General features: G+C 45.1%; 1 protein-coding gene across 1 annotated transcript; it reads left to right on the top strand.

Annotated features, from left to right (window-relative positions):
- The first annotated feature begins 14442 nt into the window (after positions 1 to 14442).
- Positions 14443 to 26049, top strand: obsl1a (obscurin like cytoskeletal adaptor 1a). Its single transcript, XM_084003915.1, has 25 exons — positions 14443 to 14817; positions 15570 to 16815; positions 17716 to 17985; positions 18189 to 18449; positions 18559 to 18864; positions 18958 to 19224; positions 19316 to 19591; positions 19688 to 19802; positions 19937 to 20097; positions 20212 to 20484; positions 20587 to 20862; positions 20939 to 21214; positions 21302 to 21577; positions 21663 to 21938; positions 22023 to 22292; positions 22389 to 22655; positions 22733 to 23002; positions 23091 to 23357; positions 23688 to 23954; positions 24041 to 24153; positions 24253 to 24406; positions 24549 to 24710; positions 24972 to 25076; positions 25165 to 25431; positions 25556 to 26049. Exons 2-25 carry the CDS (start codon positions 15660 to 15662, stop codon positions 25831 to 25833), a joined length of 6609 nt encoding a protein of 2202 aa, XP_083860041.1. The 5' UTR covers positions 14443 to 14817; positions 15570 to 15659; the 3' UTR covers positions 25834 to 26049.
- The last annotated feature ends 725 nt before the right edge of the window (positions 26050 to 26774 follow it).

Genomic DNA, 26774 nt, shown 5'->3' with positions numbered 1-26774 from the left:
CGATCAACAGCTATAGATGTGCATGCGCATACTTCCAGCACCCGTCCCTTCAAACAACCACACCTTCTATTCAAACACGCTAGTAAACAAACTGATTGAGACTCTCCGTTCACACTTTTAATTCGCAGGATTTGTACACGAGCGCGTTTAAGTCTCTGGGAAGTCGACCTCCCGCGACGCAGCGCTGTCTTTCCCGCATCAATAAAAACCAAAAGAGCAAACCATGATTGAGCCTGAGTGTCTAACTGAGTTTTGATGTGGCTGGTGGGGGGATTCAGCTCCAGAATGAATGCTGTATATGTTCTTGTTTAACCCAAAACAACGCTCTGTCATACCTAAACAGCCCCTGGACGGGGAAGACGTAAACATGGCCTTCGAATAAGAGCAATAATGATATTATTAGAGGAAACATATTAGTACGTAAACATTTAATAGCTAGTTTCATGCTGGATTTAAAAGAAAAACTGAATTAAAGGGTCGGTTCACTCAAATTCGAAAGACATTTCCTGACTTTTTTCAAAACCTCAACAGATACAAATTAAACTCCATGTTAAATAGATTCGGTTTGTTCTCCTAGTTTCTTCATGGGTCTGTACACAAGCGTAGAACATTAATAAGCTATAAATCATTACTCATTCTGGCTATAGGGGGTACAAAAGGCACGTTTAAAGTTTCCCTTTAGCTTAAAGTGTAGGTAAGGTTTTGTGAATGTTTCACTCGGCTGCAGGTTGCCCTCGTAGTGTTCAAACCGTCGTGACCTTTGTACCAAGTGTGACGTCGAGGCATTTTAAAATGTTTAATAATCAAACCCAAACCACCGGTGTTTTACATTTGATAGCAGTCTGGCACTGATTGATACAGAGAAGAAGTCAGCATCCATCCAAATACGAGTCACGACAATTCCACCACTAACCACAAATGAGCCGTCTGAAGTTTATTTGGTACAGATGAATATGTGTTTACCAAGTATGCTTGCCTTGTGCTGGACTTTTCCATTATGTACAAGTGTTAAAAAGCTCATTTTATATTGAGAATTCACAACATGAATACAGGGATAAAGCTGCCAAAATAACGACTAAGTGGCATCAAACATGTGTCTGGTGACTATAAATACAAGTGCATTGACACTGGACATTTAGGTTGTTCACATTCACATGGGGAGAACAATCCGTGTCAAGTCATTCCACCTCCTCCAGAACAGCCCGACAACACAGTGATCCATTGTCTCCTCCAGTCGCTGTCACAAGATTTCCACAACTAAAAACCGTGACTTTTATTGACTTGAAAATTCTTATTTACACCCTTTTTTGGATATTACATATAAACGGCAAGAAGAGCGTGGAAGTGAATAAGTGGAATCATGTGTCGAATTCCAACCCACCGCAAAAACAGTATGTTTCTCAACCCACTGAACTTCCCACATTACAGTACGCTGATGTACTGTAACAGCAAATGTTCAACTACAGAACAGGAACTTATTCTGTGCACTCAAATTAGCTTCCTGGCCTGAAAACGCCTAAATCCATTGTCATTTCACAGATAGATCAACGTTGTCTCATTTATTTGTTTTTTCTTTATATTTGTGTTTGGATTAAACTGAACATTTCCATCAGAAATGTGATAAAAATGCTGCCACTGTCCCAAATTTAAGAGCATAGGCTGGCGACACCTGTAAATTCCTCTCAGAGCATCTCTCTGATGTTATTGCCAGCTTTAACGCCATCAGCGGTCTGTCTGAGCATGAAGCACACCAACAAAAAAACACAGTAATAGTTATTTTTAGTGTGAGAGACGAGAACCTTTCAGAGCATCGGCGACTTGGCCAGAACTCCCAAAAAGAGACTTCACACACCTGCTCGAAATTCACAACCTGGGTGTTTGTGTCTCGTCCGATCCTCCCGAAGGGAAAAGGAGTGGAATCTCTCTATTGACTCTTAGTGCAAACCTCCTTTTCAAATTTCAAATATTGTTGAAATCAGGTTTGTTTCGAGCTTTTCGAGACTCAAACACACCTCCTGTAAAGAGAAAAGTCTCCGATAAGGGAGACCAGACACGTGACTCCGCACGCATCTGCTACTGGAGATATCTGTGTCGAAGTCCAACAACTGCTGCAGCCTTCTTAAGCAAAAGATGTAAAAGAAAAAAAAAAACACAGATAAATGTGACGACAGAAAGAGAAAACAGTGCGCTCTCGCCCGGGCTGGCGAGTCTGATAAGGACGGCAAAGGAACGAAAAGTTTGCTACCTCCTTTCCTCTTCAGCTCAGGTCAGATAAAGGAACAGGACGTCAAGTTACTGAATTATTTTAGTCAATACATCGACACTGAAACAATACATTTGATAAATGAAGTTTAAGCTCATCATAAATCTATTGTGCAGCATTATTTTGGACGCATGTCTTATATCGTCCATCGAGCAGGTTTGCTCAAACATGACAATAGAAAAGGATTTCCACAAATCACACGCTGCCCAGGGAAATGATGGGGTCCTGGTTCAAAGCACCAACAACGCAGTTAAATGGACGGATCATGAATGCACACTAATTAAGCCAAACGGCAACCAGGTCAGCCTTTGGAGAAGAGAGGAAGGGAGCGACACAAAAGAGAGGGCGCTGCTATTTATAGGTCCAAACATTTGCCAGAAATCCTGTTCCTTGCAGGCCAACTTGTGTTTAAGAGCTCGCAGGCAGGATTTAGGGAAAATTAGGCTTTTATATCGAAGGTAAACTTATCAAGGATTCAAAATCAGCACCAACGTCAGCCAGAGATACGCCCGTCGAAAGACCAAGCTGTACAGTACAGTGTATCTGCCGCGATTGCAACGCTCGGCGGTTTGGCTCGGTCGCCTTCGCAAGCTGCCGGATCACATTCCTCGTACGAGCAAACGTCGGTAAAATTGGATTGGGATTCCTGTCGGTTTCGACCCCGTGTGATGATGACGGCGATTGAGTAATCTCAGAGAGAGAGCGATGCGCACAAAGACACACTCACAGACACACTAGAGAGCCCGCAAAACCCTCTAATCTGGCTGAGGATTACAGCTGCAATTAGAGGAATGAGAAAGTGAGATGAAGGGAGGAAGAGAGAGACAAACAGGCAGGGTGAGGGACGCAATTTTCTTGATTATTGTTATTGTATTCACCGATTGTTAAGGTGCAGGAGCAGGTATTTAAAAATAATGACGCCTCATTGGTCCAATGCAAATATTAGCTGCATTAGAACACTATTTGAGAGCTTGGTTTTTATATTTCACGAAGTTTCAATTCAAAAGTGAATCATCTCCCACCAAGAGGCTTATGTTATATTCTTTATAACTCCAACTTTATTAAAATCTCAACCGTGCACCACAGGCTTCAACAGGTTTTATTTTTCATTTAATTTTCTGTGCTCATCCTGATACACCAGAGTAGAAATAAGCATGTGCAAGCCTGAAATTATCTAGACTTTACCGGTACCGTGACAACACGAATGTCTAAACTCCTGCTTAAACCAAACCATCCATCCCTTACACTAATCAACAGGAAGACCCAGGTATCCCCCCCCTTTTTCCCCCACCTTAATTAGTTTTATATTTTCCATCACACAGCGTAGAAGTAGAGCTTTCATTAGCTTTTTAAAGCTGGTGAATGGAAGGATAAAGAAAGAAAAGAGGCACTGCCAGCCCGGCTGAGCCCGAATGCTCCCAACGGCAACAAAGAGTCACTGTCTCCGCTCACACACTGCATGAATACTGCACTGTGCCCACACAGCACAGGCCGACTTTACTAATAGACACGCACACACACCCAAACGGACCCTTAATGTGAATATTGTTTTAGCGATTTGCCTCTCAGGCTGTAGTGAAATGAAGAAACAGCACTTAAACACAGACGCTTTTATCAATTATGGTCTGATTTGGCATCAAACTGGGTCAAACTGTGAGCGAATTAGTGGATATAAACATCAGATTAACATTTTTAATGGTTCATGAAGGTGTTGCTTAATTGGAAATCTGCCTTCTGCTCAAAAAATCAACATTTACCGCTCAGGGCTTCAGCTGTCTGTAAGTACGCTGTCATTAACACATGCCATGATTGGAAACTGCAACGTACTCATTTCGGTCACGCATACCAAACGAAAATGACATACGACGGTTGTTTTAAAGATTGTGCTCACTAGAGAGTGAAAAGAAAAATCCTGTGACAACTGGGCGACACAACGTGTGATGTTCCAGCAAGCTTAGAAACACAACATAACTTATGAATTAGTCATTTCCTCCCTGTCATGTCATCTGCATCGGAGCTCGTGGTACTTTTGTGGCCGTTAATTGAGCCAGGCTTTCAGAATAAAAGCCCCGCTGCCGGTAACTGCCCTTTTTCAAAACAAGGCTGTTTTCACTTCCCCGAAGGACAGCGGTGACACGAGCTCTGCTCACTAACTGGGTCGAAGCTCTTTGTTTCACGCTAGTAGAAGAATAACAATGGCTGACACATGAATAGATAAGGAGAAGATTGATAGAGAGAGTTATCTTTTATTGTAAGGCTATAAAACGCAGTTTCTCTTTTATTTGCCCTCTAAGTTGATGATTATAAGTTTATTCCACACATTTTTTAATCTATTTTAAACTGAATTTCCCCCAAATTCAGCCAGATTTGGTATCTTTGGTTAGCAGCCTTTTCATTCACCTCCACATCATCGAGTCGGTCAAAGAGTTAACAAGCTGAGAGACACAGAGCAGAGGGGAAAGTCAAGGGGGGGGCAAGTGGAAGTTGGAGAGGGGAGGAGTCGAGGAGACAGAGGAGGAGACGAGGAAGAGGAGGAGTCTCCTCACATGACGGTACTGGCATGTCTGCTTGTCCTTGGAAAGGACACCAGCATCTAACAACAAGCGACTCCTTTGTCCCTCTATCTGTCTGCATCACTCTTGAGCTCTCATTCTCCTTCATACGTCCTTGTGTCTCTCGCACACTTTACTTTCTGCCTCTCTGGTCCTACTTTTCCCCCACTTTAGCAGACTTTTTTAACTGTTGAAAAGTTCGGAAGTGACACAACGGGAGGATCTTTTTTACGTCTCCGTGTGTCAGTTTGTGCAACACAGACACGAGTGACGACCCGGTCATACTTTGGAGTTTTCCACTCTGCTGCTGTTATTGCCCAATAGAGTTAATTCACACACACACACACACACACACACACACACACACACACACACACACACACACACACACACACTCCCCTCACATTCCCCCTTCCTCTTCATTATCATAATCATGCCGTCACACACGCACACACACACACACACACACACACACACACACACACACACAGAATTCCTTTGCTGACTCCTCCCCTCAGTGAAGACTTTCTCCTGGGGCCCTCACAACCTTCCCTCATGGAAAACTACCAGCACACACACACACACACACACACACACACACACACACACACACACACACACACGGCGATATCTGTTAACAGCGGACAGCACAATAACGGGAAAAGACATGGAGAGAGAGGATGTTTGAAGATACAAAATCTGGTGAAAGTCAGCGTTAAAACTCTTCCCCACACACACACACACACACACACACACACACACACACACACACACACACACACACACACGTGACACTGATATTTGCATTCCCAACAGCCTTGAAAAGCGAACTGACGGTTGAATAGAGACGGTCCCCTCTCCCTCCAACATGCACGCTTCACATGGAGAGAGAGAACGCAGCCTATCCTGTCCAAAGCAACACCTCCGCCCACTGGACTAATGCTCCATTCAACCCCAGCTATGGCTCCCAGGTGCTTTGCTATGTTCATTTCCATTTATTTAAATAGAAACTGCACCAGGGGTAACACCTTAATTCAGTTTCTGTCTTTTCTGGTTAAAAAAAGAGAGATATCTGCCATTCCAAACTATGTTATACACTGTAGTATTGACATTTGAGACTGGAGGCTCGAAGTTCAGCTTCAACAAAGATAGCCAACAGGAAATACATTTTTTTTAATCTTTTTGTTAAATATTGCTAATCTATGTTTTAATACATGGTGTCACCGTATTCACAAAAAAAGTCAATAAAAACATAATGTTCTCATGTAATTCATGTATTTTATTAATATTAATTAGTATTTAACTGCTTTTTTGTTTTACTTGCATGCAAACATTGAGCGAAAACTGTCTTAAAGTGTTGGAAATAATTAGGATATTTATCATATTTAGCTTGTTTTGATAAAAAAAAAGGAGAACATCTGTCTCTATTCCGCACAAAGAAAGGTGAACGGGCGTCTGTTTGGTCACAAACACCGATCACCTCTTGTATGTGGGTGCACATTTTATTTCCACACCGTAGCAACAAACCACACATATTCACTCAACTGTACGAGTTGACGGCCTCAGCAGAATTCAACACCGGAGGCAGAAACATCCAGTTTAACAAGTCATTTTTAATAGAATCTGATGACTTTGCTTGACTCTCAGCTGATATGAGATATGAGCTTAACATAAGGATTAGACAAAATGTGAAACACATACTTCCACATTGCATAAGTAAATGACGTAAGGACGTACAATGATAAAGGCGACATTGTATCTTTGAGCATCAACAAACGCTCAAACATGATGCTCCAACATACAGTTAATATCCGCTCAATGACGATCTATTCTGGGAAGAATCATATGGTTTTATTTCTTCAGTGAGCACCCGAAGCTGTTAGCTTTTAAATAACGAAATGTATGCTTTCATTCATAAGAATTTCCTCTTTCTACAAACTGTGAATCTGCACGGGGAACAGAAAATACATAGACTTTCTCTACTTCAAGTCCAAACCCAGGAGGGGGGGGGAAGAACAAAGAGCAGCCTCTGCTGATCCTGGACTGACCCAGCTCTTCACGTTGCTTACCCACAAGCCCACTGTGACCGACAGCGCTGGGGTCTGAGCTGGCTGAACCTAAACTAAAGGCCCGTCTCCGGAGCTGCCGTTCACTCTCCCCCCCAGCCAAGCAGCCTCCTAGTGGCAGGGAATGAAGCAGCGGGACCGCAGGGTGCACTCGCTAGCCTATTGCTGTGTCAAACTAACCCAGACGTACATTTTTAATAATATTCTCCCCTCCATGTCCCTTTCAGGGCTTTGTACAACCCTCCAGTGAGGACAACTAAAGACATCACAGAACTGAAATACTGTGTGATTGACAGTTGGTCTCTGTGTGCACAGTAAACACAACAAAGCGGCAGCGTGCACCAATGACGATACTGCCTGAAAGATAAAAAAAAAAAGGAAGCGAGGAGGAGATTTTTTAAAATTTTTGATAGCAGACATAGTGTATGCTCTCTCTACAGCTTAGAGAGTACACACTCTGCTTACACACACCAATCCAGTGCTGCAATCCAGATAAGTGACCCCACACACACACACACACGTCCTTACATCCCCTACACACAACTACTGTGATGATCAGCTATCAAACTGTACACGACTACAGTACAGGATTATTAGAGAAGAACACACACACACACACACACACACACAGCGAGTCTTATCGCTCATGCAGGGACATTCTGACATAGGCCAGGGTTGCCTAGCAACAAGGTGTCATGCACAATGAACAAGTGAAGAGGTGTACTGTCCTCACTGCTGGCATGTTGGTTGGTGTGTGTGTAAGAACAAAGGGAGGAAAACGTAGTAATTGTGACTCGATGAAGACAGCAGAGGAGCGTCGGTGTGCACAGCTGCATCTGCAAACTATAAATAACCAGCGGGTCCCGGGACAAAATTCAAATTGCGTGCGTCTGCGTGAAAGAGTGCGTGTGAGCGTGTGTCCGAGTTTCTGTCGCCGTTTCCTTCCCTGACCTTTGCATTCAGCTTCTCACAAGGAAAAGTTCTTGTTCGACTTGTAAGACACTAAAATTAAAGCTTATTTTACTTTTGTGTATTGCAGCTATTTGATTGTTTTTGCATAGATCTAACTTTAATCAAATTAATGTAAAGAAAGGCTGTTAACGATGGGGCAAAATCCTATACCGAGGCTGATATCTGGTAAAAGAGTGCAAGGAGGAGAGGATTTGTGCCGAAGGGGCCCTCAGGGGCTGGTCTTAACAAGGGAAGAACAGATGGATTTCTCAAACACACACACACACACACAGTGAGAGGAATGGAAATGGATTTGCACTGGGAGCCTCTAGGGGCCAATATGAGGCTGGATGCAAAGTAAAAATATTTCCAGATCCCCTCTGAGCTTCTGCAACAGGAAAAATAAAAAAAAATGTAGATTTAAACTGCACTTACAGCCCCTGCTGGATCATCTCACTGGCCGCACACACACTAAAACAACATGAGCATGGATTTGAATCAGGATAAAAAATAAAAAAACGCACTTAACGCACACAGAGGAGCATGGATTTCTCTCTGGAGCCTGAGGGACCGATCTTAGCCTCTCAATGATGACAGAGCCAGAGAGATGGATTTACTGTGGTGGGTAGGGATGAGAGAGGGCAGCCCTGATAGACGTTTTCAATACACACACACACACACACAGTCGGCAGCATAGGATGTCTGTTCTAAAAAAAAAAATCAATAACAGCCTCACTGAGGCACAGAAAGTCCTGATCTTCCCTCTCTCCTCCTCCGTTCTCTGCTATTCTGTAATCATCCCATCAATACAGCAACAACTTGGAGCACAAAAAAGAGTCGGCGATACTGGAGACACTCCTCGTTAAGAGAGGGGACGCAAAAACAAAAAACGCAGACACGCCACCCCCGCCATCTTAACCCCATTATTTAGTTGCCATGACGACAATCCACACCCCATCCACCCAAGATAACCGCTGCGGCACCCCGCGACACACATCCACCTAAATGTGGACGAGAGGGTTTTTTTTTTTAAAGGCTAAGAAGAAGGCAGTCGGTGTGAACAGGTTCATCCAGTGTGTGCGTCTGGGATTAAGGGCATCCATATGATGGCGAGATTAGCGGAGCAACGATCGGGCAAGATCTGCCATCGCTCCGTTTAACTTTCTATGTTGGCATGCTACCTCTCCTGCAAAAGCTCTCGTTTACTTCACATGAATGCATGTCTGAGTGTATGTAGATGAATCGTGTGGTTGAACACTTGTGTCAAATAATACAAAAAAAGTTAAAATATTATTAAATTAGAGAATAAATGCATTTATATTAGGGATTATTGCTGCAAGGCTCCTCTTATCTAGCAGGAGTTGCCCCCGTTTTATACTGTATTCTATATATATTGTTGTATTTATTTTAATCTCTTTTTACCAGCCTTGGCAATGGAAATTAATATATTTGTGGATTACAGTCTGTTGCAGGTCAGCTGGTTCATTAAAGCCTCGTTTTTCCAATCTGATCACCGCGGGATTTACAGGAACGCTTTAACATTCTGAAGCTGGTTTTTATGTCGGTACTTGAGGGTAACGTTCACATTTACAGCTGGGTTCAATGAGGAATATGTATGTGGGAAAACATTATTAATACTGTGTCGAAAAAATACCAGTGAAGTATGGTGGAAAATGTGACATTATGTATTGATTTTGTCATCTCGCTGCTGTCTCTGCAGCTCTCCTTCCATCTGTTTGTCTGCCTGTCACTCTTACACTCTTGTGAATGAAGGGATGACACACACACACACTCACACACTCGAATAGCAGCAGCACAGCATGTCATATGGTGTGGGCAGCTGACATTTTCACTGCGAGCAATCTGCCAGTCAGAGTTGGATGCACTCACGCGAACACACACCAACACACACTCGTATATGCAAATCCCGTCATCTAACGAGAGATTATTCCTTCAGCCTGTTTTACTCAATCGCCACTCGAGTGCACGTGCGTTCGCGTTACATAACACTTCCCTGCTCCGTTTTTTTTTTTTTTTTTTTGCCCATCTAGTCATCCATGTTTGCAGCGGATCACCAACCTACCAGTTTAACATAGCGTGCATGTGCGAGCTGTTATGTAATCGTCACATCATCGTGCAGTTTAACAGATGCTCCCGCGTGCACAGAGCGCTCCGTGCACCTGGGGGCCAAAGAGATGCATTACAGCTCCTATAGAAGTGATTATGCCGAGGCAGTGAGGCTTTCATTCAAAAACAGGTAGAGCATGAATGAGTATGAAACGACGTGAAGGTAATCCCACGCTCTCCATTTCCTACCTTTATTGTAGAAACTTAAAAGAAGGATTTGGTGTCTGGTATTACTAGTAATCTACTGCTGCTGGTAATGTGGGTTTAAAATCTTAAGAGCTTAGCGAGAGGTCAATCAGGAGGAGTACCCCATTCAGTCTCCCTCCATTCATCGCACCCTCTTTGCAGCCGTCCATTCATAAGAAGAAATAATAATAATAATAAGATAATAAGAATCAAGATGTTTTTTTTCAAAATCTGAAAGCTTTCCTCCCACACTGCCATTGCAAAAATGCTATTTTAAGATCGAGTGTGCGTCTGCACGTGACAGGTGTAAAGGTAACCATGGCGATCAGACAGCAGTGGCGGAAGACGTCTTTTTGGAAACAGTCTAATGAGGGAGGAGAATGATCATCAAGTCCTATCTGTCTCTCTCTCTTTAAGTCGGTAAAGCGGTAAAGTGAATCGGTCTTCTCTCTGATCAGAAAGGAAAGTAACCGCGGAAAGGGGTTCACGTGGAGGACACTTTTGTTCCTGCATGCAAACACGCACACACAAATCGATCGCCATGGTAACAGCAGCTCCGCCACCAGGATGGGAGCCTGAAATAACCCTCCGTCTGTCTACCTGTCTGTTCGTTCTGAACCCAGCTTTCATCCATTCAAGACAAAGTTCTCACAGATATGATTTCCATACATAAATTAGCATTCTTTTTACACGTGCGGTCAACAAAACTAAATATTAGATGAATCACACAAACACTGCAGCAGCCACTTTCTCCCTGCCTTTCTCTCTCAATTATTCCGATAACCTGCCGCTAATTAGAGACATCGGTTAATTATGAGCAGCTGTGTGAGAGCGTATGCATCTCTTACTGACATGCAAGGATGTCGTCGAACACGCTGCCCAGTTGCACACAGACTCCTTTCCAAAAGCCGCTATATTTAGACACAGATTGTGTGTTTTGAAACGTCCTGGTGCCACCGTCTCAAAGGAAAACGTGAGATGAAGTGTGGGAGGAAGCGAGAGCGTGAAGGAGTCAGAGGGGACGGATCGTCTGAAGTAAAGGGTCAGCGTGCGCAGCAGATGGTTGCCACCGGCGACCCGGTGATGTGACGGTATCTACTGCTCTCCTCACATCTGTCATAACGTGTTTGATCATATGTGATTTACATGCACATCTGCCGCTAAAGCCCTTTGCACATTACACGATTCCTGCTTGAGCGCAAGTGTCGGCGTGCTGTAAATCGCGCTAATCTCTTAGCTTAATCGCTAATTTGCAAAGACCAAATTTTTCCTATTTGAAAACTTCCTTTTCAAATAGGAAAAAATCAGAAGAAATGACAAAACAATGACTGTGTCTTTTCTTCTATGTGTTCAAAGCAAACCAAATCAAATACTCCTCAAATAACAACCTCTATGGGCTTTTCAAAATGCCGGATGTCATGGACAAAGCCGGTTTACGCCGAAGCTGAATTTTTTCCCCTAAGGTCAGGGACGCATCAGGACAAACAATGCTGCGTTACACCTTGAGCGTCATACCAACAAGCCTGGATTCATACCAACCATCCTGTTTGGCTCCCCCTGTCCTGTTCCATCTAAAGTTCTTCAAAGTGTTAAGAGAAGACGGTACTACGCTGCCCTCTATCAGCTGTGTTTTCTCATCGGGGAGCACTTTTTTCCCCCCTCCACGTTGCTCCACATCTGCTTCTGATCACGAAAAGCAGTGCAATATTTATCCAACAGAACACCTGACTCTCATTATTAAAACAAATACAATATGGAGCCGAGTTAAAGGCCAAATCCTGCAGATCGGTGCGCGGCACAACACAAAATACAGGTCGGAGTTTACACACAATACAAACTGTTGGGAGCCTCGGAGTGAGCCTCAGAGCTGCTGTCGTCGAGAACAACTTTTCATGAAATGTATACGAATCTAAAGAAATCTGCACTTGAGTTTTAAGTCATCTTACCGATGCACAAGGACGTCAATTCAAACCTTACAGATTGAAAACTTTATTATTTTTAAAACTGTTGCCATCGAAATCCAAACCATGGGAGTGGAAACTTTTGAGCGATGCACAGGCTGGCGGTTTGAGATGGGAAAACGAGAAGTGCTGCTGGCCAGAAGGTCACATGTTTGCTCTCCATGACAGTTATATGTCCAAGGTTAAACCTGACATCAGCATTATTCTATATTTTATATACACACTGTTTATGAAAGCACCAACAACGCCAGAGCGCTACAACTAAATCTGGGCTAAAACTATTCTTGGGAGAGGCAAAAAAATCTAATAATAATCATTTATAAAAAACTTCTGACTACATGCAATCTGCCTCGCACACACACACCCACACACACACTGATGTTGTTTATATTTAAGCAAAGCCCTCCTCCCGTCTTTCCCAGAATCCCTTGTTATTTCTCCCAGCATGCTTGCAGGTTGCAGGGAGAAGGAGGAGGAGCCAAAATGTCAGAGGTCACCTGACAAAAAAATGTTTGATCTAGTCTTTTCCCTCTCTGCACGTCTTCTCCGTCACATCTCTACCTCTTCCCCGTATACATTCACTCAGGAACAAGTTAAAAATGGAGGGATGTGTGTTTTTTTTAAAAAGGCCAGACTTTTCCATTTGATAAGATCAGAATGACAAGAAGTAAATTTAGGATGAAAAGTCGAGTCTGTGCGCCGTTTCTGCTCCGATTTAATGCAGTTTAAAGATTTAATCTCTCCAATCAGGCATCGTTTTTTTAAAGAATCTTGTGACTTCTGATAGAGGACATTGAATTGAACTGTTGTTTCTTCTTAAAAGAACAAGTATTTTATTGGCAAAATCATTTTGGTTTCTAACCACATCATGTAATTTAAAATTAAATTCAGTTACATTTTCTTCCCCCAGGGAATGGTCACATGGCAGTCCTTGAGAGTTATCTCATCATCACTTGTCACCTCATTTAGGGGGGTCAGAAGTCAAATGTCCGCCTCAAAATGTAAACCTCCGTTATCGGTTTCCTTTCAACCCACCCTGCGGAGCGCACCGTGATTTCATGTCGGTTGCATGGTTTGTCCTGTTAAAATAAATATCTAGCTCCATCTAATGGACGACTCTGAGTGAGGCAGTCACACCTGTAACCGTGCAAGCCTGTGTGCTTATGGATCCTGTGAAGAAGCCTCTGTCGATCCCCTTCAGCTTCTGACATTGAAACCCAATCTGAGGACAAAGAGCAGATGCTTTTGATTCCCGGTGCGGACATTGTACCTAACAGCTGCAAGGATGAGAATGTCAGAGGTACCAGCAGCCTTACATGGAGCCGCTGGTTTGGTGTGTCCTCCATATGACTCTCTTTTATTTACCGACGCATGTTTGTTAGCGACAGCTATTTGCTTTGTTTTCTCACTTTAAAATTATTAAATGGAAGTTTCAGAGAACATCGGTGTTGGAGATGGTATGCAAAGCGCTTTAAGCCACAAAGGGATTGAAACTACGTGACCCGCATTGAAGGTCAAATATCTATGACGGCACTTTGCAGTTTGCATCCGTGGCTACGGGTGTCCGAAAACACTCTTGAGAAGATAGCTTTCGAGAGCCGTTGTCTGAGAATGCGGGCGACGGTTGTCAACACCGGATTCAAATCTGCCACGGTGGGATGCCATCGTCAGATGAACGTACTTTGAGGAAATGAAAATACAAAAACAACAAAGATCTATCCATCTATCTATCTCATCACCCAAAATAATCCAAAACAGAACAATTAAGTAAATTTAAACATCGCTTAAACTGTTTTTTTGGCAAGTTTTCTTCAAGATTCAAGGTAACAAATGGTCACTTTTTGGGGGAACTATTCCTTTAAGACAACAAGCCATTTTGCAAACTGGTAAAAATATATCATCTAAATGAAAAACTCCCCATCTGATATTTTATTAATCCGAGATTGACTGATTGCAGATTCATTTATTTTTACTGCCCCAATCCATGGAGTATAATACACTTGTTTCCCTGTCCATTTAGTTGGATACTGGAACTCTAATTTGACCTTATTTATGGGTCAGCGTGACTCATGATTCGAGAAGGTCCTGTAAGGAGAAAAGACCCCCTGGTTGTCTGTTGAGCTGATCCATCGCAGAGCCCCCCTCCTCTATCTTTAGTGAGCCATAGTCTGTGAATGGAGAGCCTGACTTTATCTGGCTCTTCGTCATTGAAGCCCCTGGTATTTTTAGGTGGCGGCTCGCAGTGGCAGCAGCTGCGAAAGCATTTAATGCCCCCCCCCCGCCCTCCATTCCAACTCTCTCTCTCACTCTTTAGCTGTTGGACAATGACAGTTTCAGAGCTGACGCATAGACCCAAGCGCTCGGCTGAAGCACCGTGGTCATTTTGCTCTCTGCCACCTGCAACGTAACGCCAAACCGAGACATGACGCTTGTGACTGAGGGCCGCCATGCGTGAATGGAAGATTTACTTCATGCTATGACTCTCAGTGACCAGGAGGTGTGCCAAACGTGAGCCAGAATCCACAAACAACAAACCAGATAAAGAAGGAACAAGAGCTGAGGAGCCTCGCAGAACAAATACCTACCATTTCCACCAATCAAAGAATAATTTAATGAAGGGCCAAAGGTCGTCCCAACGTTTTGAGGACATCGTTTTTAAGTAAATCTCACATCAGTGTCAGAATGCTTTAAAGACAGCAACTCATACAGCGGTAAGTTTGTCCTTTGACTTTTCTAATTTCTGGTAAAGTTTACGGGCTTCCTATCTCAGAGTTTGTCTCTCTTTACTCTGCTTCTTGACTTTCAGGTCTGCTTAGGTCGTATCATTTCTGAGTAACCAAGCCTCTTTTAAGTTTTTATTGATCGGAAGACTTAAGAAATAGCTGACATGCTGAGCTATTTCTTTTTTTTAGACATGAACATATGACTATGTGATCCATGCTGTCTCAGAGGATGAGAATCAGCAGAGTGTGGTGCGTCACACAGCAGGGACGGTTAATGCCAAAAGAAAGATGGTGACAACATGAGGGAAGCAAAAGAGCCAAATGAGGGAGACTAATGTTAGCTATAAGCTGTTGGAATACCAAAAAAAAAGTTATCACAAAATAGGAATTTAGCCATAAACAGTTAATGACTTTGGCGAAGAATGCAAAGAGACAAAGGAGGAAGGATACAGCTGGCATTCATGCCTTATACATACAGAAACTCGGTTTTAGTCTTTATTAGCGGCTGCAGACTGCACAGTTTGTGTGCTACGTGACACATGGACTCTGGTCTTTTTTTGGATAGACTACTTTATAAATACACTGAGTTACAGCACCAGCTGAGAGACAACCAAGAGTGGTTTAAGTTTGCTTGAAGTTTGCTTTACTAAACCAGCAAGCATGAGATAAACACCTTACTAAACATGTCCAGTTAAGCCGTAGCAAAGAATTTGCATGTGCACATTTTCTTTATCTTGCAGCTCCTTCACCGAAGATAAGAAGCTCTAATTGAGGCGATCCGGCAACAAAAGAAATTCCTTCAGTCAAACCACAGAGAGGGTGACTTCATCATGGACATTTTTGGAGGTGCTCCTCGTGTTTTGGGCTACCCACGCCCTGTGGTGGCACAGTGCGGCTCAGACGCCACACTGAGGTGCCAAATTGGTGGGGACCCTCGTCCTGATGTCATCTGGGAGCGTAAAAACATCCAGATCTCGTCTGACGGACACTACAAGCTTTCTGAGGAGGGGAAGGCTTACCTGCTGACCATTATTGGAGTGACTCTGCAGGATGCTGGCCAGTTTATTTGCAAGGCCAAAAATAGTATAGGTGAAACCTATGCAGCAGCCTCCCTCAAAGTGGAAGGAGAGGCCAAGCCACAGGAAGCGGGTCAAATTAAATTAGGGGTCAATGGTATCCAGCAACCAATGAAAGAAAACGGAGAATTTGAAGGACACCAGAATGGCTACTGCATTGTAAAAAATGGTGAAATGCAGAAAGAAAACGGAGAGGAAAAACAAGAGGAGGTTGATTTAACGTCTGATGATAAACCTCGATTCCTCATCAAGCTCCTCTCTTTGCGCGTGGATCGGGGAGAAGATGCTGCGTTCTCCTGCAAGATCTGGGGCACGCCTCTGCCCGAGGTGACGTGGGAGAAGGACGGGAAGAAGCTGAGCGACATCTTTGAGAGCGCACACTTCAGTGTGAGCAATCAAGAAGGTGGCTGGTTCCAGCTCAAGATCTACAGGACGCGCATGCCGGACAAAGGTGTCTACACCTGCAGGGCCGTCAACTGCCATGGCGAGGCCTTGGTCGGTGCTGTCCTCCTTGTCGAGCCCGTGCCGGAGCGAGAGGAGAGTAAAATGTCCTCAAACAGTCATTCTAACAGCCAGTGGTCGCCGAAGCACAGGGGCGGGAGGCTCAGTTTGTCGAGGGTCATAGAGGAGCCACCTGTCAGAGCGTCTAAAGCCAAGAAGTTTGCAGTGGCAGAGGGGAAACATGCCAAGTTCCGCTGCTTCGTGACGGGCAAGCCCAAACCAGAGATCATTTGGAGGAAAGACGGGGTTACCCTAGAACCCGGGAGACGTCATCTGATATTCGAGGACAGAGAGGGTTACTACACGCTAAAGGTTCTGTACTGCAAAGTGCAAGATACGGGGCTGTACGTGTGTGCCGCATCAAACGCTCTTGGAAACACCCTCAGCGCTGTTCATCTGTCCGTCAAAGGTAGGCTCTCTTTTTTTATATATTATTATTTTTAAGAATTGAATGGTCAAAATGAATGAATCATTGTGTCACTGATGGATCCCAACCACAAGCTCCACAAGGCTAATTGCTCGTGTGCATTGTAGCAATTTGTGGCATCACCGTTTAAAGTGGCTAATGATTTTTGTCCTAATCCCCTCACAATGGGCAGATAATTCTCAGGGTCACATGCCTTTTCATACGCACAGGCCTGCACTTTGCCAGTTGCTACTATCATCCAGTCAGTTTAGTCTTAGGGGGTCAACATGTCAGTCCTTAATGTACGAACAATAGGGAGCGGCAATACAGCAACTGAGCATGGCTTAAAAAGTATTTTAGTGGTGGCACGAGAGGTACAGGTGAACTGAAATATTTATATTAGTCTCTTTGTGTTTTAATAATCCCCATGTCTGACAAACACATAGTTCATCAACCATAGAGGTGTGAATCTTAATTAACGATTCAGTAGTTGGCGATTCAATTCAAGGACAAATTTTTTTTTTTTTTGGAACGATTCGGTTCAGTAACTTTTAACCAAAATTCTATATCCATGAAATAAACGCAATAAAGAGTCTTCTTCTGAAAGGTGAAAAAAATACAGACCACAGAATTACAGCAACATATTTATTCTATAAAAAAAGTACAACATTTTTCAATAGGCTACATGCTGGCAGGGGAGAGTGTCTTAAAACATTAATCATAAGATTTAACGCATTAATATGGATTATTGGTGAAGTCAAATCCATTCATTCAATTTATTTGTTTTAGCAGATCGATTTAGTTGAATCGGTAGGCCTTACAATCGATTCATCATTGCATGAATCTTTACACTACAAATCAACCACCTTAATTTAAAGTTAAAACTACACTTTCCCTCTGCAGGCCCAGCTGTGCGGTTCAGGCGTCCGTTAAAAGACGTGGAGGTGAGGGAAAGGGATGTCGCCGTGCTGGAGTGCGAGGTGCCCGATGAATCGCTCCCATCCGCCTGGTACCTGGAGGACCAGCGGCTGATGCCCAGCAATAAATACGGGATGGAGCAGAAAGGGGCCATGCGGAGGCTGACCATCCATGACGTCGGGACCGACGACGACGGAGTGTATCTCTGTGAGATGCCAGATGGAGGGAAGACAATTGCTGAGCTTTCAGTTAAAGGTATGCGATAGTGAATGTGGGTATGCAGTATTTTGGGCAATTTAGCATGTGAAATAATGACACTTTACTTGTTAAGATTACTTGGAACATTTTCTAGCAGTCAAGTTTGAATGTACACCATCTTTGGATTTGCTCCAGAGAAAAGGTTTCCCAGTAAATGTAACAGAATTCATATCAATCATCAAATAATTTTCTACTCACAGGCACAATTGTTCGTAAACTCCCCCGGAAGCTGGAGGTCCTGGAGGGCGAGAATGCAGCATTCTGTGTGGAGGTGGAGAGCGACGACATGGAGATCCACTGGTTCAAAGACGGATTGAAGCTACACGAGACCCATCAGACGATCCTTAAGTCTTTTGGCAGAACACACATTCTGGTTTTTGTCAACGTTACCTATCACGACTCGGGGGTTGTGACCTTTGTCGCAGGAAGATCCAAGACCTCATCACGTCTTAAGGTCAAAGGTACATTTAGGAAACATATGTTTGTTTGAGTTTCAGTTCTTAAGATGTCAAAACTTTTACATTTTTAGAAGTTTCCTACCCATATTCTTTGCCCCTTTTCCAATTTTAGCCACAAGACATTGCCCTCCTATCTGCCCTGTGGGAGTGACGATGGATGTGGATCGCCCCAACAGCGCTCTGCTTACCTGGGCTCCTGCCGCCAACAGCCAGACCTCCACCCGATCCATCTTCGTCGTGGAGAGACAGGAAGTCGGCTCCCAAGAGTGGGAGAAGTGTTTCACCTCGGAGTCTGCCACTTCAGCGGAGATCGCCAGCGACAGCGTGCCGCGTGAAGGCGACTACCGGTTCCGTGTCTGTTGCATCAACAAGTACGGGCGAAGCGGCCACGTGGAGTTTCCCAAAGCAGTCCATCTGGGTGAGGAAGTCACTGAAAACTGATTTGACTGAGCAATGACATAAAACAACACTTTTTGTTTGTAATTCTACTTCCCCCCCCTATTTTCCTTAGTTCCTGGACCCACGATCTGCAGCAGGCTCAAAAGCTGTGAGGTGTTGGAAGGAGAAGACGCTCGCTTCTTCCTCGAATTGTCTGCCCCGATGGTTGGAACCTGGTTTCTGAATAGCGCTCAACTGCAACACGGCGGACGGTTTTCAATCCAACAGTCCCGAACACAGCACTCATTGGTCATCCATGAAACTTGCACAGCAGAGGACACGGCAGAGGTCACATTCATAGCCAACGGGGTCCGAGATTCAGCTGCGCTCAAAGTTAAACGTAGGTGCAACAATCTGTTGTTGCTGTTAAAGTTTGCATTTAATGGATGCATTTCTTTGGAGTTTATGTTTTTTTTATTTTTATTTTGCAGCTGCTGTTATAAAATTCAGTCCGCTGTCAGACACAGACAGCAATAAGAAGGTGGACATTAGTGACCCCATTGTACTCTACTGTGAAGTCTCCCATCCCACCGCCAAAGTGTCCTGGTTCAAAGATGGCGAGGAGCTCCAGATGACTTACGGCCTCAACATCCAATCAGATGGGAACATGAGGAGGATTGTGATTCAGTCAGCTGATGCGTCTCACTCTGGAGTTTACACATGTGAAACTTCAGGAGATGTCATCAAATTCAACGTGGACGTTGCATGTAAAAGGATCTCAAAAAGATGATAAAGTTCAGGTTATATTACATTACCTTGTGTTCCAGCTGTTGACATCCCTCCCTCCTGTTTTTTTTTTTCAGGTCCTTCTGTGGAGTTCACTCCGATCCCAGAAGAGGATCTGCATAAGAGCAGCATGGAGCTGGACCCCGTGGTGCTGCTCTGCCACGTCTCCACAGACGACGCCGAAGTCGTTTGGTAAGACGACAACGGGCCAATTCCTGTTAGAAACATGAATATGCAAATTGGTGCCTCTAGTTTTTTAAAAGATTCCGTTTTATTTCCCACAAAATAAATGTACACCTACACTTTGATGGGCCTGTGTGTCTCAGGTATAAGGACGGATGTGAGGTCCACCCCGGTGAAAACATCACTCTGCAGGCAGAAGGAAGCATGAGGAGGCTGATCATCCGCTCTGCAGAAGCCTCAGATGCCGGCAGCTACACCTGCCAGGCAGGAACCAATAGCATGGAGTTCACCGTCAATGTCAGAGGTACAGGGACTTGATTGCTGTCAAGTTGCGTTTAAGATCCATTGATTTGCTGGTGTAGAGCAGAAAATCTCAGAAAAGCTCAATTAGAAATGTGATTTACAAACACAAACACAGAGCCTCCAGTGATGATCGTGGAACCCAAGGATGATATTGTGATGGAGAGCTACATCTCAGAGGAGGTCCGCCTGCAGTGCGAGTTGTCTCGTTCTGGTGGGAAGGTGCGGTGGTACAAGGACGGCCAGGAGGTGGAGGAAAGCGGCAACATCCAGCTGATATGTGAGGGCCCGTACAGGAGGCTGACCGTCCTCAGCAGCACGGTGGAGGATGGTGGAGAGTACGTCTGCGAAACGGATGCAGACTCCGTCTTCTTCCAGCTTAACGTCAAAGGTAAGACTGAAATTCCCCTTGTTGCTCATTTCATGAGACATCTAATAAACATGTGTGGAAGTATTTAAAAAGTGACATTTAACCATCCTCCTCCTACACCAGAGCCACCGGTAAGAATTATTTCCCCCAGTGAATCGGAGTTGGAACTGACCCATTTGGCCTCGGAGAGGCTGGAGCTCAGCTGTGAGATCTCCCAGGCGGACGCCCCGGTCCGATGGTACAAAGACGGCCTGGAGGTAGAGCAGAGTCCGAACTTGATCTTGGAGGTGAATGGGGCTCAACGCCACCTGATTATACCCACAACCACTGTGGACGACACAGGGGAGTATGCGTGTGACACTGAAGATGACTCTGTAACCTTCCTGGTCACTATAGCAGGTAAGAACGAGGACATGAGGGTAACTATTTAGCACCACGATGAATGGATTTTATTAAATTCCTCCTTTCCATTCAGAGCTGCCAGTGAGGCTCGCTCGCTCCAAAATGACACCTGAAGAACTGGAGAGTTTTGTTGGCAAACCAATCGTGCTGGAGATCGAAGCGTCTCGGCCGAACGCCGAAGTCAAGTGGTGGCTGAATGGCAGAGAAATACAGGAGAGCAGTAACATCACAATCACGGAGGATGGTCTCGTCCATCGTCTGACCATCCATTCTCCCACCCCGGGGGATTCTGGGAAGTACACCTGCGACGTGGTTGATGACAAAATGGATTTCCAGGTCAAAGTTTCAGGTAAGAGGTGATGTCAGCTTTGGAGATGCTTTCTATACCAAAAAGGCACCTAATGCTATATTGACTTTCGATGTGTAATTCTGTCAGAGCCTCCAGTGAAGATCCTAAGAAAGACCGAGATGAAGACAAATCTTAAATCCCTGATTTCTGATGAAATTGTGCTGGAGTGCGAGCTCTCCAGAGCCAACGGCGTCGCCAGATGGTTCAAGGACAATGCTCGTATCGAGGGCGACGAAAGGTTCTGCGAAGAGGAAGAAGGTGCTTTCCGCTCGTTGGTCATCCTCAATGCTGAACTGGGAGACTCAGGAGAGTACCTCCTGGATGCTGGAGATGACAGCATCAGCTTCCATGTTATTGTAGAAGGTAGAGCTAATTAAGTGAATTTTACGAGTTAAATTATTTGATGTTGGAACTGTCCCTTAAAAGGATCTCTTCTCATTGGCCTTAGAGCCTCCAGTGACAATTGTGGGCAACTCAGATGGTCCTGAGCACCAGGACATGATGGCAGGGGAGGATCTGATCCTGGCCTGTGAAATGTCCCGTGCCAACGCCCCCGCCCAGTGGTACTTCAATGACAGGCTGCTCACCAGTGACTCCCGGACCTACATCGAGAGCTACGGCACTCTGAGGAAAATTATCATCTCAAATGTCCAGCCCTCAGACTCTGGGAAGTACACGTGTGATGCCGTGACCGATAAGATGATGAGCGTCGTCAAGATTCAAGGTAAAATCCTCTCAGTGGTGTCTGATTATTTATACGATTGCAAGATTGCCTGATATTTTTGCTCTCTTTCCTTTCGTGACAAAGAGCCTCCGGTTACGTTTGTGAACAAGGAGGACGACATTGTCGTGACGGGTTATGAAGCAGAGAGCGTGACCCTGACGAGCTACGTGTCCAAGGAAAGTGCTTTAGTGCGTTGGCTGAAAGACTGGACGCCTGTTGAAGGCGAACGCTTCCGAGCGCTCATGGAGGGCCATAAGCGCACCCTTACCATTGATCCCTTGAGGCGCTCGGACGCTGGCGAGTACACCTGCGATGTCAACACGGACCAGATCCCCTTCAGCCTGCTGGTGAAAGGTTAACCTTTCAGTTTCATCTCGTCATCCGATAGAATTGTAGAAAAGTTTCAGTTTGGACTGAAAAGCAACTAAGATTTTTTTTTTTATATGACAGAAATGAGAATCAAGTTTGTGAGGCCACTCCAAGACACAGAGGCCCACGCTGATGGTATGGTGACCCTTACCTGCGAGGTGTGCAAGCCTAAAGCCGACGTCCAGTGGCTGAGGAATGGCATGGAGGTGGTTCCAAGCAGGAGGTTCACCATTCGGGCGGATGGAGTGGAGCGAAGCTTGACCATCCACCGTCTAACCAGAGAAGATGCTGGGGAGTACACCTGCGAGTCCAGAGACGACCGGACTGTGGCAACGCTGAGAGTGAACTGTGAGTACGCCTGCACTCCGATGTTGTCGTTTATGACGTAAGATAGCAGGTTTGTGAACTTTCTCGTGACTCTTCAGTGCCTCGAGTGGTGGAGTTCCTCACAGAGCTCCACAACACCACCGTGCTCGAAGGAGAAGACGCCATCTTCAAGTGCGTGGTTTCCCCTGAGGATGTCCAGCTGGTCTGGCTCATGGACAATGAGGCCATCGCTCTGGGCGACCACTTCCAGGCAAACCAGAACGGCCTGTGTCACAATTTGGTCATCAGGAAGTGCCAGACGTTGGACTGTTCCAAGATTACAGCAGAGGCCGAGGGACAGATAAGCAAAGCCAGCCTCAAAGTTCAGGGTGAGGCCAAGTAATGACGAGAACACATTACCAGAATTACCAGCAGGTCGTTGTTAACTGTATTTCTGTCTCTCCTCACCATCTTCAGAAGCTCAGGTCATGTTTACTAAGAAAATGGAAGCCGTCATGGCAGAAGAGCTTGGCGACGCCACCTTGGAGACAGAGATCAGCCTCGAGACGGGAGAGGTCCAGTGGATGAGGCAAGGGGTCGTCATCCAGCCCGGTCCCAGACACACACTGGCCCAGAACGGCTGTAAGCGAAGTCTGATCATCCAGAACCTGACCCTGTCAGACCGGGGAACCTACCGCTGCGAGACTCTGCACGACCGGACGCAGGTCAAGCTCAACGTAGAGCGTAAGTGGTCCAAGGCGGGGTGTGGATGAAATGTGGCCGCACATGTTGTCGGTGTTTTTCCCAGTATGTCACAGTGCTAAAAGATACTAAGTATAGCAGACCTGTAGGTGTGAAAATGTTTTTGAAACGCGGCCATGCTGTTATACAATACTGAATGACACTGTGACAATGAAACAACAGCTCCTCTAAGTGTTGTTTTTGTAACGCAATAAACTGAGCTGGGTCTAAATTTGGACCACCTTTTTTTGTCCTTAAAAAACAGAATGGAATCCCTTAATCCTGAATCTTAAGAAGCATGTGCATTTATAAAACATTCCTCTTCCCACCCAGCCCGTAAAATCACGATCCGTAAAGGCCTGACTGACCAGGAAACTCTCGAACGAGAGACCGCCTCCTTCGAGGTGGAGCTCTCCCACACGGACGTGGAGGGAATTTGGCAGAAGGACGGCATCCGGGTGAAGCCGAACAACCAGTGGCGGGTGAGCACCAATGGGCTCGTCCACGGCCTCACCCTGTCCAACCTCACCCTGGAGGACACGGGTACTATCGTCTTCTCAGCGGAAGGGGTGCGCACCACTGCCAGGCTCACAGTCAAAGGTAAATTCTGGCTCGTGGACTCCCATTTTAAGTGTTGATAGTTTTAGCATGGCAAAACTCTTTGACTGGATTTGTTAAACTGACAGAGACTCCAGTGTCCATACTGCGAACGCTAACTCATCTCCGTGTGGAAGAGGAATTTCCAACCACTCTGGAGTGTGAATTCTCCAGACAAAACATCGAAGTCAAATGGCTTAAGGTATATACTCTCAATTACATTTTGGCTCATTGTAGAAAACCGCAAGATGTGATGGCGACCTGTGAGAATTACCCAAGTTCCTTTGCTTCTATGAATCAGAACGGGACGGAGCTGAAGCCGGGGAAGAACTGTCGGATCTACTCCATGGGCCGGAAACGCTTCTGTCAGATCATGCAGTGCTCCCTGGCCGACTCTGGCACCTACACATGCGACACGGGGGAAATCAACACTTCCTGTTCACTGGCGGTTTATGGTAAGCATCTGAACACGAGCTGCAACATGACATTAATTATTGACACAAAATAAACATTTTTGTCGATATTTATGCTCTCAGGGCAAGTTATATGATGTGAAATACAATATTGCTGATCTAAACCTATTTACCTACCTCACAGAGCATAAGTTGGAGATAGCACATGAGCTGGAGGACCTCTACATTCAGGAGGACCAGAACGCGGTCTTCATGTGCGAGGTCTCCCTTGAGGATGTTCCCGGGGAGTGGTACAAAGACGGCCACAAGATCCGGCCCACCAGCACCATCAAGATCCGCACTGAAGGTCAGAAAAGGAGGGAGTTGATTACTGATGAGACAGAGTGATTTTGATAAGATGGACCCACTTAAATAACACCTAGATCAGACCTAGTGACACTAGTGTGTAGGAGGACCTCTGGTGGGCATATAGCAAATAGCAAGAAGGAGCAGAATGCAAAGATGTGCACTTGTATGGGTGAAAAATCAAGTACAATACAACAAAAAAGTGCCTTATTAAAGCTTCAATTTATATATATTCTACATGTCTGTTGTGGTTCTCCTTCAGGAACCAAACACTTCCTCCTGATGTGTAGTGTCAAAGCTGAAGATGCAGGTGAAATCCGCTTTGTAGCCAGGGATGTTGAATCTACAGCTAACCTTGAGGTAGAAGGTGAGTCCGTTCATACCTCTAGAATTACCTTACGCGCTTCATTTTTTTAAGGATGCTAACAGCTTAGAAACGTTTCCTCTCACTTCAGAACTCCCCGTTTCCATTGTGAAACCCCTGCGTGACCGAACAGCCCTGGAGAAACACCGTGTGATACTCGAGTGCACCGTTTCCACACCTCGCTCCAGCGCCACCTGGTACAAGGGCGGGGAGGAGTTGGTTCCCTCGGATCGAGTGGAGATCCTGGCCGACGGCTGCACCCACAGGCTGGTGATCCAGCAGGTGGCCGTGGAGGACGAGGGCGTCTACGGCGTCGAGGTTGGGGAGCACACATCCAAAGCCAAGCTGATGGTGGAAGGTAAATTAGGCTAAGAGCCAAAGCCTTTTAAGATACTTGGAGCTGAAAAAGTATAATGTGAATTAAATCCTAAGTATGTTTGGAGGTGATGGTTTTTCCTCTCTCTTGTGTTCCCTCTGTGCAGCCCAAGCCTTAGTAATGGTCAAGGAGCTCGAGGATGTGGAGGTCACTGAGCCTGAGCCTGCGTCCTTCAAGTGTGAGGTGTCCGTCGCCATAAACAAGCCTCCCCTCTGGACCCTGAACGGAGAGACACTTCTGCAGGGTCCCTCCGTCCGCCTGGAGACCCACGGGACGGTCCACAAACTCACCCTGAAAGAGACCAGCGGGGACATGAGCGGGGTGGTGAAGTTCACCATGGGCAAGGCCAAGAGCAGCGCCACGCTCAGTGTGATGGAAAATTAAAAAAGAAGGAAGAGGAAGTCACGTGGCCGAGAGAATGAAAGAAACAGACTGTCAAAAATGGGAATTTTCCTTTTCTGAATGTATTTTTAAAATGAGGGTTAGGCATGTTACTTAATTAAAGCAAATTATTATTATTTTTTATTGTGGAGGCTATGATATTTATTTGTCTGATAAAGATTTCTAATTGACTTTACATTCTTGTATTCTGATGAAAATGACTCGAAATAAAACATAAATTAAAAGTCTACAATGCGTAAATTATGTTTTCTTGCAAAATGCATTAGCACACAATTGTATAATACCCATAACATCACAAATTACCTGTGATACATTTGCATGATTGTAAACAAACCTTTAAATGCGTGTTTATGGGTGTTAGCTAAATGACAGACAATGCTACTGCTTAAAAATAAAAGGGTTTGCCCAGCAACTAGCTGTAGCTAAAGTTAGCGGTTAGCTAGTTAGCCGCAGTTTGTGCTAGCGGTTAGCCAACTTGTGCCAAGAATTTCGCTGCAGCAAGCGACACAATCCTCCTGGGTGTTGACGTTTATTAAACCATAGCTAGAACGTACATAAATGCGTACTAAATATTGAACTTACGTTCATCACGTATCCAGAAACACGACTCGAAATAGATGCTAACGCTGCTAGCGTTTGGTGGTCGTGGAACGAGCTCGTGTTTCCACGCAAGATCCGGATTGGTTCAGAGAGTGTTGCGTTCATGGACCTGTCAGGGAGCTACGGAGCCTGTGAGACACGAGTGAGGGGAAACCTGATGTCGTCTGTAAATTGCAAATGTATGATAAGCCACTCAGAGACACGAATGTGAATGTGAATGTCTTTTTGGTAGTTATTATCACTAACGATGTGCACAGCACAGGAGGGAGCAGGAGCTGCAGATACCATTATATCTGCAGCTCTGGCTCCCTCCTGTGGCTTCA

This window comes from Eutrigla gurnardus, assembly GCF_963514095.1.
Source record: "Eutrigla gurnardus genome assembly, chromosome: 24".
In the NCBI taxonomy this organism is placed as follows: Eukaryota; Metazoa; Chordata; class Actinopteri; order Perciformes; family Triglidae; genus Eutrigla; species Eutrigla gurnardus.
The sequence above is the reverse complement of the archived record's forward strand: the minus strand, read 5'-3'. Positions and strand labels throughout refer to the sequence as shown.

What these genes read in the sequence shown, in the direction of transcription:
- obsl1a (XM_084003915.1), top strand. Translation starts at nt 15,660, where the DNA reads ATGGACATTTTTGGAGGTGCTCCTCGTGTTTTGGGCTACCCACGCCCT. An exon ending in ATCACGTCTTAAGGTCAAAG is followed by an intron (nt 18,450 to 18,558) that starts GTACATTTAGGA and finishes TTCCAATTTTAG; the next exon opens with CCACAAGACATTGCCCTCCT. An exon ending in AGCTGCGCTCAAAGTTAAAC is followed by an intron (nt 19,225 to 19,315) that starts GTAGGTGCAACA and finishes TTTATTTTGCAG; the next exon opens with CTGCTGTTATAAAATTCAGT.